This window comes from Squalius cephalus, assembly GCF_949319135.1.
Source record: "Squalius cephalus genome assembly, chromosome: 12".
NCBI lineage: Eukaryota > Metazoa > Chordata > Actinopteri > Cypriniformes > Leuciscidae > Squalius > Squalius cephalus.
Window position 1 is genome coordinate 8351843 of NC_137133.1, and position 20468 is coordinate 8372310.

Below are 20468 nucleotides of genomic sequence, written 5' to 3' on the forward strand. Positions count from 1 at the left end.
ATAGTTACATGAGTTAACATGAACTAACAGTTAAAAATACTTGTGCATTTATTAATTTTAATTAATGTTAATTTCAACATTTACTAATACATTATTTAAATCATAAGTTGCATCTGTTAGTATTATTTAATGAACCCGAGTTAACACGAACTAACAATTAACAGTTGTATTTCATATTAACTAACATTAACAAAGGTTAATAAATACTGTAACAAATGTATTGCTCACAGTAAGTTAATGCATTAACTAATGAAACTTTTTTTAAAGTGTTACCGTTTCTGCAATCATTTGTATTGATAGGCATTGTTTTAAACTTTGCATTGGGATATTGTGCATATATGCAAGCAAAAAAATGTCCATTAAAAATGACAAAATTATCATAATCTTGGTTCATACAGCATTTTCATTGTAACATTAACCCATTTAGTAGATCAATGTCAGTTTTGAATGTTCCCAGAAACTGGCAATAGGTTTGTTACACATGCAGAAGATGTAATTGATCTAATGCCATTTACAAGTCACTGAGTGAAACAGTTCTGTCTACTTCATGTTAATTTCACGTACCACAAACAGATGCATCCACATTGTAAAAAAACGTTTCTGACAAAAAATGTGAGAGGAATTTATACATTCATGCAGAGGGAACGGCAGTCAATCAAATGGAACACAGAAGATATCAATGCTTTATACATTTAGTAAAAATGACAGAGTTTTTGAGATTATGGTTCCTTGCACCTCACTATGAAAAAAACTTCATTTTTTTTTTTTTTTATAAACCAAGAAACTAGCATGGACTAAAAGAAGATTTTCTTGTCAGTACATAATACCCGTTTCACAGATAATTAATAGTATTCCTCAATTATTAGAGAAATAATGTGCTCCCAACAACAGCACATCATGTAACAAAAAAATAATAATAATAATTTGTTTTGAAACCTATAAAACACAAAATTAAAAACATTCAAATATTACCGGTATTCTAAGATTTTGTTGTTGTTGTATTAAAATCATGTAAAAATTATTTGTTTCCATCCCTTTCATAAAGTGATAATCTGCATACAAAACCATTTTAAAAATCTAAGCATCACTATCCCTTTTTTTTTTTCTTATACAGCTGAGAAATGCCCACAAACATGGCATTAAGCAATAAGTAGTGATGGTTCCAAAATATTGATTCTACATACTTCTAAAACAACACTAAAATGTGATTCTCTCTTAAAATGGAAACAACTGTTAAAACTTAGAGAATTCTTTGTGGACAGCATTTTGTTCAACGTCTAAAATTAGCTATCCTGGGTGGCTTTTCCTCCACCAAGCAGTCTCTCTCTTTCAGGAGTGTCTCCCTCCTCTGCTCTCTGCTCTCTAGGGCAGCAGGGAAGTTTTTCCATCAAGGGTTTGTGGAGTCCATTGTACATTGCTGTACCCACGAGTAGGATGATGAAGCCCAGAATCTGTAGGCCCTGAAATTTCTCCCAACCCAGCGCCAGACTCACCACCCAGATGACTAGAGTGCGCAGACTGTCCAGCACCATGCGAGTGGTGGCACTTATCTCTTTGGTGACGCTGATGCCAGCGAAGTTAAAGAAGGCGATGCTCACGGTGTTCCCCAGCAGTGCCAGCATAATGAGAGGCTTATGGCCAATCTGACAGAAGGCATCCAGGGCGTCTTCAAGGACCTGCCGCGGGTTATCTGCAAAACTGCCCACATGGATGTAGAACATCGGGATGAGGAGGAGAGAGAGGATGACAAATCCAAAAAACCCTGAGAAACACACAGAGAGAAGACAACTAAGACACTTGGAAAGAGGTAAGTCTTGCTTAACTGATAACTTTTTAAAAATAAACATTAAAATTGCATTTGTTTGTCAGTAGATGTTCAGTAGTAACAAAGGCATATTTGATCGCATTTTTCCTGATTTCAAAGGAAAGGGAGGACTGAAGGTCAAATAACCTCAGATATTACTCATCTGTAAGGGTGCTGACAGATAAGTCAATCACTGACTTTTAGGGGGGCTTTAAGATGAAAGACAGAGGTCTCAAGCTCCCCTAAATAGGGTCCAGCAACACATATGGTAATGAGAACATTTGGTTGTATGATCAACATAGCTTCTTTTATCTTTACTACCTTTTATTGCTGATGTAATCTTAACAGATAGCTTTTTCCAGCAAGGACAAGTCGATTTGATCAAAAATGACAGTAAAAACTTTTACATTGTTACAATTTTTTTTTTTTAAATGCTGTTCTTTTAAACATTCTACTCATTAAAAAAATCCTACCATCCTACTAAAACTATTTTCCACATGGATAATAAATGTTTCTTGAACACCACATTACCATATTAGTATAATTTCTGAAGGATCGTGTGAGGCTGAAGACACATGATCGTAACTGATATAAAACAGTTCTTTTAAAATTGTAATAAAATGTCACAATATTACTGTATTATTTTTTTCTTTCTATAATTTTCTTTGTTTTTATCTTCCTGACCCCAAACCTTTGAACTGTATTGGATGAAGTGAGACTATAATTATTATGACAACATTATTATTAAGTAGCATCAAAATACTTGGCTCAAACTAGTCATTAGCTATGGTAATTGATTAAAAATGACTAAATCTTTACCTTCAGTCCCAACAGCCTTCAGTGGATGCACATTGTGCTTGTAAACAAACTTCTCCTCCAAGACCATCTGGACTGAAACAATAATCTGTGCCATGATGATCAAAAGGTCCCCTATAAAACAAAACCAATGGATGATCAGTGATACAATCCAATCAGCTACAGATGCAAGATACAATCAGGTAAAAGGAAAATATCCTGATAAACAGCTCATGAGAGGATTTTCCGACTTGTAGACAAAGACAAAGTACATCATTCTGTATGATTGAAAGCATTTGGCAGCACTAGAATTACCTGTGATAACCTCACTGAGCTTATGGGAGTCGTTCCCATGGCCGTTTAGAAAGTCAGAAAGTCCAACCACCACCAGACCAAGGATGGTGACTAGGATCCCAATCCACTGGCTGGGCTGCAGACGCCGTCCTAAGAACGCTACAGACAGCAGTCCGGTGAAGATGATCACAGCTCCTCGCAGCATCTGGAAACTGGAGGCGCTGGTCATGTTCAGTGCTAGAGATATGAAGAAAGAGGAAGGAAATCATCTTAAAACTGAATCGATGCTTTCAGATAATATAGGTATAAACTTACTTGTATAGTTTTAAAGTAGATCTCTGCACACTGTCCAACTCAAACTAAAGTAAAAAGACTATTGACACTCACCAATATACATGATGGACGTTCCCAACATGTCACAAAGGGCAGGGGGGAGGAAAAGCAGGGGGTTGAAACTCTGGCCTGGTTCCATGGTGGGCTCGGGTTTGCGCCGATCATAACAAAGGAGAATGTGGAACACCACCAGGCAGGACAGCTCCCCCAAAAACATTCCCACAGCCTGGAAGGGTGCGATGAAGGAAGGAGTCATGTATTATCAGGGTGCATGCAGGAAAGATAATACTTCAGTTTTCTGCTGAGCTACTGAAAAAATGTGCTCTAAGGGGAAGTTTGATGTGAGTAGCGTGTCGTGTATCTTGGTGAGGTTAATTGAATTTCATTACCTGTACAAAAGGGTGGGAGAAGGTATGATCTTGGGTACCATAACATCCCGGTGCAGAGAACATATCAGCCCATCTAGAAGATTAACAGATTCATCTCATTAAAGGTGATGATGAGTGTCATTTTAACATTTCACCTTAACTTAATATGCAGTATAAATATAAATAAGGCACTCATGGCAAACATTAGCTCAACAATGGTTAAGATTTTGGATCTGTTTGTCCAAACAATGGTGGAAATACAACTTGTTTGGGAAACCTGTTATATTGATTAATAATAATAATAAACATTTATCTGTATAGCATTTGTCATACATGAAATGCAGCTCAAAGTGCTTCACAAGCATAAAAACAAATATCGGCAATACAATTTCACACAATATAAAATTAAAAATACTCAAAAAATAAAGTAAATAAACCAAACTTTCACAATTTCACACAATATCAATAAGCAACTTTATAAATGGTAGAAGCCTCTTTCACTTAATTTGGTATAATGTTATAATTTAGAATTATGATTATTAGTATTTAATGAGCATTTCCATACCACACATCTATCTTTCACCTGCCAGTCACTGTAAGTTTAATAAGTAACTATGCACATGGTACACTAATGTCACTTTTACAACCATGAATGACAATTCATGACCTCACGACAAAGAAAAGACTAGATTTAACAAATTTAGCAAGACCCAGATGCATCAACACCATCAGTGTCAGTTTTTCAGCAGAAATGGAGTGAAACTGTGGTATCAAATATCGTCTGCCTAGAAACATCAAGCATCTGTTTTAGACACAAAGCTGTATCAAGTTTCTTAACAGTATTTGTGGCAGACAGCTTCGTTCTTGACGAGATGGGCAACTTAAATCCGACTGTAAGTTATGTAATGCTTCGGTTGCACTATTGACTAATAGTCACAAGTGTTTTGGTGGCAGAATTGCTGATTTTGCAGCATCAACATGTCACGAAACAGCGGATCATTACAACTGCACGCGAGTCATGTAATCATCTTGTTCTAAAAAGTGCAATTTTCAACTTTATAGGTGAATGTTAAATTCATACAGTGCTACTTAAAAGTTAAATCAAAATGGTTCATAGTCTTGTTTGTGTTAACATTCATTTAAAATTAATTTAGACAATACAATTACATGTATTCACAAACAATGAGGACACGATGTACAGTTTTGTGAAAGACAACGAGAAAACATCCTTGTCTGCTCTATTAATAGAGTAAAAAATGAGGGGCAACTAATAAAAGTGAGCAAAAATAACATGTAAACAATCACAATCTAGCGCGTGCGTGCTACTTACTTTGCGGATAGTGTGTTAAGAGAGCCTGTGATGAGCATCAGACCGGCGAGAAAGAGCTGATATTTTGTCCAAGCCATGGTGAGTGTGAGACTGAGTGAGTGACGGCGAACATCAGACACTCAAGACACACTGTTAACACTGTCTTGAGATGGGTCTCTTTTGCTGATGATGACTAGCTATCTGATTCTGAACAGGTCGTTCCCCTGTATGCAAATGAAAATCACATGATGGCGATCATGTGACACACCAGCTGACGCTTTATTTCCGCAGACTTCTCAAGAGTGCGCAGATTTTGCTACATTACGAATGATAATCGTTACGTTCGTTTCAAAGTGAAGCTAAATTAGCTAAATGTAGTATTCTTAAATATAAGTCTATGTTTTTAAAGTCAGAAGTTCATACCTAAAAACAATTTTTATGTTAAAATAAGAAAGCTGTAAAATGTGTTTCTATTTGTAAACATTTCCATATTTTTATTGAAATTTTTGTAGTTTTATTTATTTATTTATTTTTATTTTATGTTTATTCAATGTACTCAGCCCCCCCTTCCCCCCAATAAAACAAATAATTGTTAAATGTTAAAAGGTGTGTTTTACAGTGCACAGATCTTCTGTTTTAATATGAGATCTGTTTTAATATGACATATGAATCAAATATAAGGAGCAACAGTCATTTGTGAATAATAATGATGACAAACTACAGTGTGTGAGACTACGACTACTGTTCCCTGACCTGTTGGCAAAATAATAATTTTTAATAATAATTAACAAATTCATATTTTACTCAACAGTATTAGTTAGTAGCTTTTGAACTAAAACTTTATTTAACTCAAGAGACGATATTATTTGTTGAATTCTTATAAAAAGGTTTCTTTGTTTCTCAAATGTTTTTTTGTTGTTTAAATTGTGGGGATTTTGAATCACTTCACTGACTCGATTCCTTTGAAATCGTTGACCAAAAATGTGACCCTGGACCACAAAACCAGTCACATGGGTCAATTTTTTTAAATTGATATTTATACATCATCTGAAAGCTGAATAAATAAGCTTTCCATTGATGCCATGGTTTGTTAGGATATGACCATATTTGGCCGAGAAACAACAATTGAAAATCTGGAATCTGAGGGTGCAAAAAAATGTAAACATTGAGAAAATCGCCTTTAAAGTTGTGCATTTATGGTCACGATTGTGCTGCATTCACTCACCAAAATAAATGTTTTATATATTTACGGTAGGAAATTTACCAAATATCTTCATGGAACATGATCTTTACTTAATATCCTAATGATATTTGGCATAAAAGAAAAATCTATAATTTTGACCCATAGGCTAATATGTTGTGTTGGCTATTGCCACAAATATACCCGTGCGGTGCGACTTGTGACTGGTTTTGTGATCCAGGGTCCCAAATATTATTTCAGATTCGTTAGTTCAGATTATTTTACGTACGCCAGTAGGTGGCGACAAGTGTTTGTTGTAAGAGTAAGAGTCCTTGAATCTTCCACTCCGATTCGTAAAGAAGTTTTTATTTTTGTTGTTATGACCAAAATGATTCATTCATTTAAAGAATTTTCAAAAACACTGATCCGTTGATTGATTAAACACTAGTTATATTCAACATAAATATGACAAGATTTTGTCATATTTGTGTTGCTGTTAGTACTTTTTGCTAAAAAAAATTAGTAACTGTTCAATTAGAAACTGTACATGTTTATTATTAGCCTAGATGGCTCTTATTTATTAGTACTCATTCCAATAGTACTCATTCCAATAGTGACTAGTATTTAATTATAATTTACTAGTTATAAATAGAACTAGAATTAAAAAAAATAAAAATAGAACTAGTATTCAGAACTTGCCTTCTCGTTGCTTTGGGTTTGTTACATCCTTACATTTTTGTGGTAAGGAGCATATGACAAAGTTACAATTACAGGCTGTTTAAAATTATATACAGCATGAGATTTTTCTTTTCCTTTCCTTTTCGTTTTAACATAAAAAAAAACGCAACCTGTAGTATATGTCGAAGTCAGTAAAAGTTAAAGATATATGGAAATATAAAAGTAATAAAATATGACACATTTCATTCCAGCAGTGTGCGAGAAGTTCCTTCCGTCCAATCACAGTGTGCGATTTTGCGCCTTGTGTCGCCTCGCCTTCAATCCGAAACACGCTGATTGGTTGCGTGGGTGCAAACTGTTTTGTTGATAAATAACTTTGATGGATTGATTATTGTAAGAGGATCCGACCTCGAACGCTACGCATCCTGCTAACAGTAGGCTATTGGTAAAATTGCTTCTTAAACGGCAGAATGTAAACCGGGAAACAGGTTTGGTGACTACCGAGGTGTTCAAACGTGTTCGGATACAAAAAGTTGTTAGATTTGGCAGCGTACTAGTTTGAGAGGCCTCTCGATGCATTATGACATGGTATTGTAGCGTATCATCAAATGTGCGCACTTACGTCTAGGCGTTTACGACAGACTGCATTGTAGTATGTGTTTATGGCCATGCACGCACGCTGTTGACTTTGCCCAGGGCTTGAACTGTTTTTGTAAGGCGCTGTCATCCGAACTTGAAAAGTAAGGAAGGAAGGAGGACGTCAATGCCATATTGCAACAGTGTAAGTACGCTACAGTTCTAATATGCTTTCATACACGACATTTCGTTCAATAAGTCAAGAAACACCAAGGAGCAAACTGCACAAATACTGAAACTTTGCAGTCTTACAAGGAAGTATGTAGGACAGTTTGCTTTGCTGTGCAGCATTGCTTATACATATATTTGGTTATAACAAATGTTTTAATCGTGGTTTCTGGGTTGGGTTGAAAAGTAGTTCTGCTTGTTCTCTCTCTCTCCTGTATACTCTCCATATCTCTCTCTCTCCCTTTCCCTCTTCACTTCCTGTAATTCTTGTTGTCTTGCATTGCACTTTTAATGCCCCTCCCGTGCCTGTCTGCTGTTGCCTTCTGCATTTGTGTTTGTCAGGTTTCCTGGTTTTAGACCACTATGTTCCTTCTCTACGCACAAGTCTTGCCAAATAGCCATTAATTAATGGTATGCATAAGGAAATATTTGCACATTTGGTGTCCTGTCAATCGTGAGTATGTTTTGACATGTTATGGTTGGTTAGGCAATTGGTGATCTGAAGTTTGATTGACAAATCAACTTTTTTGTAATATAATAAGATCTTCTTTTTTTCATTATGATATAAGGATTTGTTTCACCCTGACATTTAAAAAAAATGTCCCCTTAAAAAATATCAAAATGAATTTTATTTTAAAAACCCAAAACATGCTTATTATTAGTGAGTCCCCAAGGGGACAGATAATGGAAAAAATATGAGATGGGAGGAAACATTTCAATGATTTTGCATTTGTTTGCAAAAAGTTTGCGTTTCCCTGAGAAACTGGGAAACTGTTCTCTCCCAAAAATTGTTGCATTTGCTCACACTCACTTAGATCATAGAATAGGTGTGTGCAAGGTACTGTTTGTATGAATAGCATTTTAATGTATTTTTTTGAATAATGTAATGGATCTGGACAAAATTAAATGAGTGTCATCGCATTGACCTATTTGACCTTTTTTGTCCTTTTATTTTGTGTACAATGTAGACAACATTATACTCCTATTGATCGACTGATTTCAAAACCTAACTTTTTGTCTTTCTCTCCTTTTTAGAACGTTTCCCTTGACTGAGGAATGACTGAGTTTTTAAATATTTACACCACCTTTATACTGCAGTTTAGAAGCAAGTGGGGAGGTGAGGCTTTTAGACCCCACATAATCCTGCATGCACTCCGCTCTGTAAAAAATTACTGTAAAATTATTATTATTATTATTATTATTATTATTTAACTTCGGCCATGTTCAAACCTAATCAGGCTTATTTAAAACTGAAGTATTGAATGCCCTGGGTTTTTGCTTGTCTTCTAGTTTCACACAACTGCCATGAGTCTTTCTCCACACCAGAGAGGAACCATAAACAGTATTAGCAAGCAGAATGTTGAAGCCATTGGTGAAACAATGCAGCATTCAGGAGATCTCTTCTACAACGTGGGAGCCCCTTCCTTGGAGCAAACTCACAGCAGTCCAGAGGGTTTGGTGGATTCTAGCCCTGAAGTCCAGGGCGTTTTCAAATCTGATAAAGGATATCCGGTCCGAGGGCATTTTCAGCAATCGGGACCAGTGAAGTGGGTGCATCAGGACCCAGTGCAGACCTCGACTTGGTTTCAGGGCCTCCCGAACATGAATAAGTGGCCACAGAACTTTGTCCCTTCTCTTAGTGCTATAGATGACCCAAGGGCCTTTCACAAAAGTCATGAGATGGAGGCTGTGAAGTTGGAGAAGCTTTCGCCAGGTTCCTCGCAGTCCTACACAGACACATCTCACGTTCCTGGGCCGGATTGGGACCATCACACGATGGCAGCCATGCATCATGTTCAATTCCAGGCTCTCCAACAAGGTCACATACCTGCAGACCTCCAATATCAGCCTCAGGGCATGCATCATGAAATGACTGATTCCACTCTGCAACCCTTCCAATTGGCGTTTGGACCTACCAAGCAGCCGCAGGCAACTGGTTTCCAACAAGTCTTCCAGGGCAACAATGCATCTTTAAATATGAATTACAACGAGAAGCCGAAATCACAACAGCAACTCTTGCAGTTGCAACAGCAGCAGCTGCATCGTCAACACCAGATGCAACAGTTGCAGCAAATGCGTCAGTTGCAGCAGCAGCAGCAGCAACAGAATCAAATTCAGCAGCAGCAACGGCTGCATCAAATGCAACAGCAGTACCACCAGCAGAAGAAAAGGCAGGAACAGCTGCAACAGATGCAGCAGCAGCAGCAACTGCAGCAGCAAGGACAAGGTTTTCAACACCTAGAGTCTGTAGAAAAGCAGCGAGTCAAAAAAGAGATTGAGTCACAGGATCTTCCCAGCGCTCAGGTGAAAATCGAATCGAGTCAGACCCAGCTCACTGTTCCTCAACCACAACATCTTGTTCCTCAGGAATCAAGTTACCAGGAATCTGGCCCTGCAGAGCCCACTGCAGACCTCCAAGAAACCCAAACCAAACGACAGGTCCTCCCTCGCCGCTCTCGGCGACTCTCTAAAGATGGCATCTCTCCTCAAGGCGACCAGCCCTCCAAGGACAAGGTTTCTTCTCAGAATGGAGGAGTTGGTGGAGTCCAAGAACCCACAGTGGGGGTCATCCAAAGCACTCAGAGACGACGGAGGGCTTCAAAGGAGATCAACCTAGAGACTCTTGCTCAAAAGGCTTCAGAGATGGAATTTCTGCCAGCCAAGGTGAGCCAATTTCATTTGGAAATCCATTTGAAGCCTAATTTTACATCAGTGGATAAGTAGAAATACATTTTGAGTGCCACTAGCATCACCAAACGATGAGCACACTGTGTTTAAACTTTTTTGGGAAATCTATTGGCCACTCAAACCATTCAAAAGTTTGGTGTTGGTAAGATTTTTTTATATTTTTAAAAGAAGTTTCTTATGCTCAACAGGCTGCATTTCTTTTTGAAAATAAAATTTCACAAATAAATTATTATATTACAATTTCAAATAATTATTTCTATGATAATATGTTTTAAAACGTAATTTATTCCTGTGATGGCAAAGCTGAATTTTCAGCATAATTTCAGATACGTTTTTTTTCCCTCAAGAATCTCAAGAATCAAGAAACAACATTTATTTGAAATATAAATATTTTGTAACGTTATAAATTATTTTCTGTCACGTTTGACCGATTTAATTGATCATTGCTGAATTAATAAAATCTGGGTTTTTTTTTTTTCTGTAAAAAATATCTTACTGATCACAAGCTTTTGAACAGTATTGTATGCCTTAAATATTTAAAATTATTATGGGATGTTTTGCTGATTTGATGGTCTACTAAGTTGTTTTTGTTGTTTAAACAAGCTTATGAATTGGCTTATTCAAAACCTTAAAAATGTCCAGTGCTGACTCTAGATGCTAAAGCTGGGTGAAACGTGTCACTGTCTTTATTACTAATCAAGCTATAAAGTAAATATTACAGTACCAACTTGGCTCATAGTATGTTTGCTACCAAGCTTCCCCAGTCCTATACACACAGTATAATGTGCAGTAAAGTTTATGGAGTTAGTGAGCATTGTAAAGCAGCCTGGTGAGCAGCTGCAAGTCTGCACACCTTCACATTCCACACTCTCTCAAAATCCTTTGTTGAATTTGGGAGTGGCCGATTCCACCAAGCACTATTTGCTAACATTTAACCAATCCAAACTTAACAAAACAAGAAGCTTATGGTATGAATTTATTCTTTTAAATATAATGGACTGTCTTCAGATACTTCTATGTAACAGGAAATAGACATCTCTTTTTGTTTGAGATGGTTATTTAGTTTCTTTTATTAAAAACATGGACTGTAACTGTGTTTTTAAGATCGCATAAATCACCTAGTTATCTGTGACTCACTTAAACGCTGCAGGTTGCTTACACATAATTAACTTAATTTGTGCCTCTTCATCCCTTTTTAATCTTCTCTTAATAGTGTGAGGACATTACTTCTGGTAGACCAGCTGGTATGGCCCCCCTAGTCATCCCAGTCTCGGTCCCAGTTCGGAGAGGTCAAACCAAAGTGGAAGTGCAGGGCAGCTGGGCACAGACGGATAATGTTCGGAATCCCTCAGAGATTTCACATCAACAGAACCATCCTGATCGCAAACCCTCTGTTATTGTAGCACGCCTGCACTCATTAAAGAACTCCGCATCCCTGAGCTTCATCCAGGTACAGGTTAATGTCAAGTATCAGTTAACAAATCAGTATCAGCACAGATTATTTCAAAGTATCTTTACAGTGATAAACAGGAAAGTAATGATCAATGATGCAAACAGAATTCAATTATGCTGGAAAAAATCACTAAAAAAGACAATAGTGTCACTATTCAGCTAAAGTCAGTTCAGTCAGTGTTGATTCAGTTTGGTTCAGTAACTGTGTAAAGTTAATAAATTATAATATGAGTTCATAAAGCAGCTCTGCAGAAAACAGTGATGCCATCAACCAGCCCAGTTCAGTTCTCATCCAATAGTGTCAGTGCAGTCAAATCAATAATGTTGCTGAATATTAAGTGTCCCTGACTAAGCAAGCCAAAGGTGACAGTGGCAACAAACTCAAACTCTTATAACATCTCAACGCTTTTGCACACTAAAAGTGTACTTGAGTTTTTAAAATAGTTGTTAAATAGAGTTGTTTACCCAAAAATGAAACTTCTGTCATCACCTGTGTTTTTCTTTCTTCTGCTGAACGCACAATAAGATATTCTGAAGGATCAAAAAATTTGACTGTTGTCACTGACTTTCATAGTATAGAAAAAAAAATACTGTGGAAGTCAATGGCTACTGTCAACTATTTGGTTACCCACATTCTTCAAATGATCTTCTTTTGTGTTCAGCAGAAGAAAGAAAAACATACAGGTCTGAAACAACCTGAGGGTGAGTAAATGATGACAGAATTTTCATCTGTTTCTACCATTTACGTTTCAATCAGGGTACAGGGCAAGAGGACAAATCCAGGCGCCGCCCACGTCCTGAGCCTCTGGTCATACCTCAGCCGTGCACTTTCATCGCCCCTTCTGTCTACTCCAGCATCACCCCCTACCAGAGCAACCTGCGCTCCCCAGTGCGCCTGCCAGAGCATGCCAGCATCATCCCGCCGTACACCCCTCCACCCATTCTTTCACCTGTGCGTGAAGGCTCTGGGCTGTACTCTGTTCTGTTCCTCTCTTCTATGTCAGCAGGCAGCCAGATCCTGCCACCCCCATCTACACCCCGAAGCAACACACGAAGCTTGCTGCGCACAAGTACGTTCCACCTTGCATTTTTGTTTTTTTTATTAGTAAAAATGTACAATAGTGTTCTAAGCATTAACATTTACTAATGCAGTAGTTATAGCAAACTACCAATGAACAATAGTTTCTTACAGTATTTTTTCATTTACGTTAATGTAAATTTACAGTATAAACACGCTATTGTTCATTGATAGTTGTCTTTTGTCAACTTTTAATGGTATAAATATGTTAGTATATTTAGAAATAGTAATAAATGAACTAATAATGAATACTTTTATTATTAACGTGGTAACTAACTAATGTTAACATATGTAACCTTATTGTAAAGTGTCTCATTTTTATCGTCAGTATTGGATTGTTTATTAATAGATGAATTAGAAGTTATCATTAATTAGGTATTATTAAGTATCAATAAACTGTACATTCTTACTGCATTTATTAATCCTCTTAATTAATGTTAATTTACATTGTTAGTTCATAATTCATTAACTAATGTTAATTAACGAAATGTTAAAAATCTATGTAAAAATAAAACTTAACACATAGATGGATAAAAGCTGTAATTGTTTTGTTCATTAGTTAATGCATTGGGTATCATGAACTAATAATGTTAACAAACGTTATTTAAAAAAAAAAAAAAAGTAGTGTTATTGTATTAGTTGTTAGTTCACATTAACTATTGTGCTAACTAATGTTAACTTATACAGCCTTAAAGGAATAGTTCACTTTAAAATGAAATTTCTGTCATCATATACTCACCCTCATGTTGTTTCAAACCTGTATGAATTTCTTTCTTCTGCTGAACACAAAGGAGGATATTTAGAAGAATGTCAGTAACCAGACAGTTTCTGGGTCCCATTGACTTCCATAGTATATTTTTTTCCTACTATGGAAGTCAATGGGACCCAGAAACTGCCGGGTTACTGACATTCTTCTAAATATCCTCCTTTGTGTTCAGCAGAAGAAAGAAATTCATACAGGTTTGAAACAACATGAGGGTGAGTATATGATGACAGAATTTTCATTTTAACGTGAACTATTCCTTTAATGTAAAGTCTCAACCCTTTTTCACTGTTTGTTTATTCATTTTTATTCTTACCTATTAATTCCAAGTGTAGATGAACTGTGTAGTTCATCATATTGACATGATTAATTTCTCTCTTGCTGACTTTATTTTCTGCATTTCAGGCAGTTCTGATATCAGTCCTCCTGCACTCCCACTGATTGGAGAAGCAACGCCTGTCAGCCTAGAACCGTGAGCATTTATTAAAAAAAGCTATTCATCACAATCACTGTCCACTAATCTAATATACTTTCCCTCTCTTGCATGTTTAGGCGCATAAACATCGGCTCTCGGTATCAGGCAGAGATTCCAGAACTATGGGATCAGACCTTGGCCCTAAAGGACCAGCATAAAGCAACTTTGGTGTGGCTCCCTAATTCAGAGGCTGATTCTACGGCCTCCCAGGATACAAGATGTAACTTGTCTTTAGACTGCATTGAAATAGCCAATGTTCACCAAATGCATATAACACAGACATACTCACATATTTCCATTCCAATCCTTATTATTTTCCAGTTGATGACCTTATGAACCTGGTCTGCTCCAGTGTCATGTGTGGAGGAGGAACCAACCCAGAGCTAGCAATGCACTGTCTGCACGAGTGCAAAGGCGATGTCTTGGTGAGCACAGTTGTTTCTCTTCATTCTTATTTGAAAATAGTTGTGCTGTTTAATAGTTTAGCAGAAAATGTGAAATGTAATGCGTGTTTGCTGAAGAAAAGTATTAATTTCTATTAAAAAATTTTGCTGAAGATTTTGCTGACCCCAAACATTTGAACGGTTGAGTGTCTAAAAGTGACCTTATTGGAGCCACTGTATTTGATGCATAAATATGTTTTCTGGAGAAACAACAAATGTTGTTTTGACTCTGTAGCAAGCTCTTGAAATGATGATGATGAAGAATCCCATCTTCTCCAGGAACCACCATCTGGCAAACTACCACTATGCAGGTAGAAACTCATTTACAGAAACATAGAGTAGTGGGCTAAAAAAAAAAAATTTATTAACTAATTAATCACACATTGGTTTGAAATTAATCGCACCTAACGTTAAAATCTTTTTATATATATTTTATATTGCAATGCATATTTTCACACTGAATCTCAAAATGAATGCAGAAACAAAATAAAGATTTAGTAAATTTTTTAAGTACTATTAATGAAGGCCAGCATCAGTGATACCAAATATTGCTAAAGGTGTCTCTATTAATTAGATTTTTTTCTCAATTTCTCAGGATGAAATAATTAATAGCCATTCAACATTACAGTACAATTGAAAGCCATCATTTTTAACGTTTAATTGTCTTAAAAATATTGCAACAACCTTTAATTTAAATGAACTTAAACTTCACTAGGGCTGTCTTGGTTTATCTAAGAAATAATTGTGATTATGACGATTAATTAGTCTCTTTAAGCTGCATTATATTTCTCAGCAACAAGGTGGAAGCATTGCTATCTCTGTTTGAAAAAGAGCTGTCAGGTTTTTTTTTCCATAAGTTTATTTTGCACATTCATATTCACAATAAGAAAAATTAGAAGTTAAAACATTTGGCATCAGTATTTTTAAGTGAGGATCAGTCCTTGTGATAAAATGTCAGTATTGCAATATTTACACATTTTTGCTCTTACACCATATACTGTAACGCTAGCCAAAGGATGCCAGGAAGGGATGCTACATTAACTGTTAAACACGTTAAACAGAAAATATTAATCACAGAAATGAATGTGTTATTTCTGACAGCCCTAACATGCTTTCACTGTAAATGGATAGTTAAATTATTGCAATTGCAATCCAGCAGATTATCTGTAATGTTTTATGGTGGATAGCAAGCGAGTAATGTTCCTTAAATATTGACAGGATCAGATTGCTGGACTGTGGATGAAAAACGATTCTTCAACAAGGGAATTTCTGCTTACAGGAAAGATTTCTTCTTAGTGCAAAAACTGGTATCCAGTCTTTTTTGGTTACTGTATAATTATTGGTCATATCTTGATTCATATAAAGTAAATAAATATGTTAAAAAATAGCTTTTTAAGGTGACATTGTGTTTTTGTTAATCTGTCTGTTTTGGCAGGTGAGGACTAAAACAGTGGCACAGTGTGTGGAGTTCTACTACACTTATAAGAAACAAGCAAAGGTTGGTCGTAATGGGACTTTTACATATGGACCTTCAGACCCAGAGGAAAGCCTCCCTGTGGTAAAGGACATTGTCTGTTAGACATTGTCATTGTCTTTGACTTTTTAGCACATGTACAGTGGGATCCAAAAGTGTGAGACCAGACTGAAAAACATTCATAATTTAAATATAAACAAAATTTGTACACTTATAAAATCTGTGCTACAATAAATCTGTACAATTTGATGCATGCATGCTGGTAATATTTGCCTCTGTGAGACTTTTCATTTTTATATCATCAGTCTGTTTTTTCATCTCCAACATAGACGAATGTGAAAGAGGAAGAAAATGATTGTAAACAACAGGAGGGAACACAAGATAATATGAATGAGCGTCTACAAGACGTGACCAAGACACTTCAGGACAATGAGAATGTGAGTATTTGGAGTGAAAGCATAATCCTCTTTGTATATAAATATAGTAAATAAACCATAAAGACTTTGTCATGTTTCTCTGGGTTGGAATATGAAATGTCTTGTTATGGCCAAATGAATAGCTCATTCTATTTGCATGGTTGTCTTTGCTGGCTCATCCAGAAGAGGGCAGACGTGGCTCATGAGGACCAAAAGAATGGCTCTGCGGAAGAGTCTTCTGGCCTGATGCCAGCAACTCAACCCTCCTTCAAAACTCCTTCGCCTGCGCCTCCGAAGCCTCGCTCTGACAATACCGGGAAGAAAAGCAGGGCCTCAACTGTCAACAAAAGTCAGGGAGAGCCGGAGGGCATTTTCCCTTGCAAGAAGTGCAGTAGGTTAGTCAGTTTGTATATGCTGGTCTATGAATTTTTTACTCTGAAAATTAAGCAACTGAATTAAGCAAGTTTGTCTTAGTTGCATTCACCTCAAAGGACAGTTGAGAACAGTTTTCTTCCAGAGCTTTCTTAAACCAGTTGCACAAATATGAGGGTTTACACTACTGTATTTTTACTCTTTCTCTGGTTGCACTTTACAGTATGTGCAAGGTTAGTAGAGTACTCTTAAGTATACTTACAGTGTACTTAGTACCTAGTTATAACCAAGATATTCCAATTACTATAATAAGTACATAGTATGTACATGCGGGACAGGGCTGTAAAATAAACTGCTAATCTTACTCTTGTACTGTACATCTTATCTGAGTAGAATAAGAGTGAGAATTCTGCCCACTGAACTCTTTATCTCTGGTCTTCAGTTTCTCTGGGGATTTGATATTCAGACCCTGAAATATTACTTTCAGTATTTCAGTATTAATATTATTATCACAATAAATGTATAAAAATATTGCAAAATTATATTTTAATATTTAATATTAAATGTAATGGTAATATTCCAATAATATTACATCTAGACTGATTTTTTCAATATCAGTATTCTGCCCTACAAAGCAAAAAGGCAGTAACTACGCAGAGTGCAGAACTGAGAAAAATGACTTTAAAGTTATTCTGTCATCCAGCCTAAGTAGTTGTAGGTAGATTATTGGACATGTGGCTGTTTTGTTACTTTATATTAGCTTATTCTTTGTATATATCAATCCTCATATTTAATTTGATATTTTACCCCTATTTTGCAGTTACTGTATTCTTGCTTTGTAAATTTGCTTTGTATTACTTACCAAAAACGTGGCACAATACCAAGGAAAAAGGCAGTAACTACAGATTCTCCAAAAGCTATTACCATTTTTCTCCAAAACGACACACATTTGAGATAAGATGTTTTGTCACATAACAAAGGATGCCTTGAATGTCATGAAAATGATAATAACTCATTTTTGACCAAAAATGCAGTTACTGCCTTTTTGCTTTGTAGGGCAGTATTATTTATGAACTATTTATATATATATGTCCTGCAAGGTTAGTAGAGTACTCTTAGGCAGATATATTATGATTATAATAATTTTATTAATAATATGTCATTGGTCTGAGGCCACATATAATAATTCAGCAATTTTATTATCTAAAGCAGAGTGAAATGATTTCACTTATGTTTAAAAGTATCCTTAAAGATTTAGATTGTTACTCACCCTCATGTCGTTCCAAACCATAAGATTTTCGTTCATCTTTGAAATACAAATGAAGATATTTAAATGAAATCTGAGAGATTTCTGTCCCTCCATTGACAGCTACGCAACTACCACTTTGACGCTTCAAAAAGTTAATAAAGAGATTGTAAAACTAATCCATATGAATTGAGAAGTTTATTCCAAATTTTCTGAAGAGACAAGATCACTTTATATGATGAACAGATTGAATTTATGCTTTTATTGGCTCATGCTACTGCTAACCCGGACGTCGACGTCACTTCAGTGATTTGTGAAAAGCACGTAAAAGTCCTGGCGGAAAGCGATGCATCAGGATGTATTTTTGGTATCCATCCTTGGATCCATTAGCGCCTGCACTAATAAGCTCAAACTTAAATAATGTTCAACCAAGGGAAAAAAGGCTTCTGGGGGGGGGGATTTGGCTCGAGGTCATGGTGCAAAGGACCCTAGGTTGATTTTACTCCGAACCATCCCTTTTTTTTCTCATTGTCTGCTTATGATTTTATAAATCCCTATATTCATAACATTCATACAGCTAGCCAATGGTTTAAGGTGTGTGTATGTATGTATGTATGTATGTACAGTGTATATATATATATATATATATATATATATATATATATATATATATACAGTGCAATGCATAAGTGAATACACCCATGCTAAAGTTGACTAAAAAGAGGAATAAAAAATCATATTTTGGAAATTGAACGTAATGCCTTAATTTAAAAAATTATGAAAAATCCAACCTTTAAGGACACCAATTTTCTTTGTGAATGAATAATGTATTGTAAATAAATAAATGTTCTTCCTTAAAATACATGGTGCATAAGTGAGTACACCCCTATGTTAAATTCCCATAGAGGCAGGCAGATTTTTATTTTTAAGTATTTTTTTAATTTTTTTTTTAGGATACTATGCATCCTGATAAAGTTCCCTTGGCCTTTGGAATTAAAATAGCCCCACATCATCACATATCCTTCACCATACCTAGAGATTGGCATGGTTTTATTTCAGTTAGCCTAATAGCTAGTTTGATTTGCATTGAGAGATGATCTTATGGAAAGTACTCCATGCCAATCTCTAGGTATGGTGAAGGCTATGTGATGATGTGGGGCTATTTTAATTCCAAAGGCCAAGGGAACTTTATCAGGATGCATAGTATCCTAAATTTTTTTTTAAAAAAATACTTAAAAATAAAAATCTGCCTGCCTCTATGGGAATTTAACATAGGGGTGTACTCACTTATGCACCATGTATTTTAAGGAAGAACATTTATTTATTTACGATACATTATTCATTCACAAAGAAAATTGGTGTCCTTAAAGGTTGGATTTTTCCTAATTTTTTTAATTAAGGCATTACGTTCAATTTCCAAAATATGATTTTTTATTCCTCTTTTTAGTCATCTTTAGCATGGGTGTATTCACTTATGCATTGCACTGTATATATATATATATATATATATATATATATATACACACACACAAATATAAAGCATTTTCTTATTTTAAACAGTCCTTGTACCTATTTTGACGTCCTTGTGTGTGTATATGTAGGGTGTTCTATAAAGTGAAGAGCAGGAGTGCTCACATGAAGAGTCACTCCGAGCAGGAGAAGAAGGCAGCAGCACTGCGCCAAAGAGAAGAGGAAGAGCGAGTGGCTAAGGCAAAGCAGGAGATGCTAGAGGCAGCAAAGAAGGAGGCGGCACAAGGAGGAAAGAAAGAAGAGAGTAGTGGAGCTGAGGACAGTTCAGCAGAGCCAGATGATGAGCTGGATGAGGACTGGCATTGAGGAACTGGATGACTCCTTTAGTAGTCTTCTGTAGTACCAGTTGGTACCAAAAATGGATGGATGTTTGAAATGATAACAGTGGATGATATGCCTTTTGTCTTTTTATTTTTATCAAAATTTTATAAGAACTTTCCTTTGGTATATATTTTTAAAAAATGCAGATGTGTGGCAATTTGGCATCATTCATGATGAATGAGCTTGATATGAAATCAAATGAATATGAGAGTTCAACTTTTCTAGGAAGTACCCGAACAAATTTTGTATGCATTCAGTGAGATTGTATTTTTTTTATGTGTTTATGTAATATACATAATATGTAATCAAGAACGCAGACTAAAATCCCCTTCCTTCTACATTCTATAATTTCAATTAAATATTTCTTGTGCATGAAATGTATATAATGCATAAAGAATCTTTTTGTATTATATTGTGTACAATATTGGTCCTGTTGTGTGTTTTTTCAGTCCTTTAAACTTAAAAGAATGTGTATATTTATGTTTTTGATGCATTTAAAGGGGAGTGGAATATTGGGATTAAGGGATTTTTTAAAAAAAACAAAAAAAAACTCACATGTAAATGCAAATCACAACAAATACATATTTGACATATTGATCACATTTTTCACACTTTGCTGACTATTGTGACCACGCTTGATATTTG

The 20468-nt window shown here is 35.8% G+C and overlaps 2 protein-coding genes across 6 annotated transcripts; one reads left to right on the forward strand and one right to left on the reverse strand.

Annotated features, from left to right (window-relative positions):
• Window positions 1-32: 32 nt before the first annotated feature.
• On the reverse strand, window positions 33-5156 carry slc35f6 (solute carrier family 35 member F6). Its single transcript, XM_079888275.1, has 6 exons — window positions 4925-5156; window positions 3616-3688; window positions 3281-3452; window positions 2915-3130; window positions 2624-2734; window positions 33-1762 (listed from the first exon to the last, which is right to left on the reverse strand). The coding sequence occupies exons 1-6, from the start codon at window positions 4999-5001 to the stop codon at window positions 1284-1286; spliced, it is 1128 nt and encodes a 375-aa protein (XP_079744401.1). The 5' UTR covers window positions 5002-5156; the 3' UTR covers window positions 33-1283.
• A 1878-nt stretch (window positions 5157-7034) lies between these two features.
• On the forward strand, window positions 7035-20325 carry mideasa (mitotic deacetylase associated SANT domain protein a). Of its 5 annotated transcripts, none has more exons than XM_079888767.1 (14): window positions 7035-7542; window positions 8601-8682; window positions 8856-10229; window positions 11467-11703; window positions 12463-12775; window positions 13952-14018; window positions 14099-14241; window positions 14343-14446; window positions 14700-14775; window positions 15683-15771; window positions 15900-16022; window positions 16268-16375; window positions 16538-16749; window positions 19574-20325. In XM_079888767.1, exons 3-14 carry the CDS (start codon window positions 8871-8873, stop codon window positions 19806-19808), a joined length of 3066 nt encoding a protein of 1021 aa, XP_079744893.1. In that variant the 5' UTR covers window positions 7035-7542; window positions 8601-8682; window positions 8856-8870; the 3' UTR covers window positions 19809-20325. The 5 variants fall into 5 exon arrangements, with proteins under 5 accessions (XP_079744893.1, XP_079744895.1, XP_079744896.1 ...); XM_079888769.1 differs by having other exon boundaries at window positions 16541-16749; XM_079888770.1 differs by having other exon boundaries at window positions 15900-15962.
• Window positions 20326-20468: the final 143 nt, after the last annotated feature.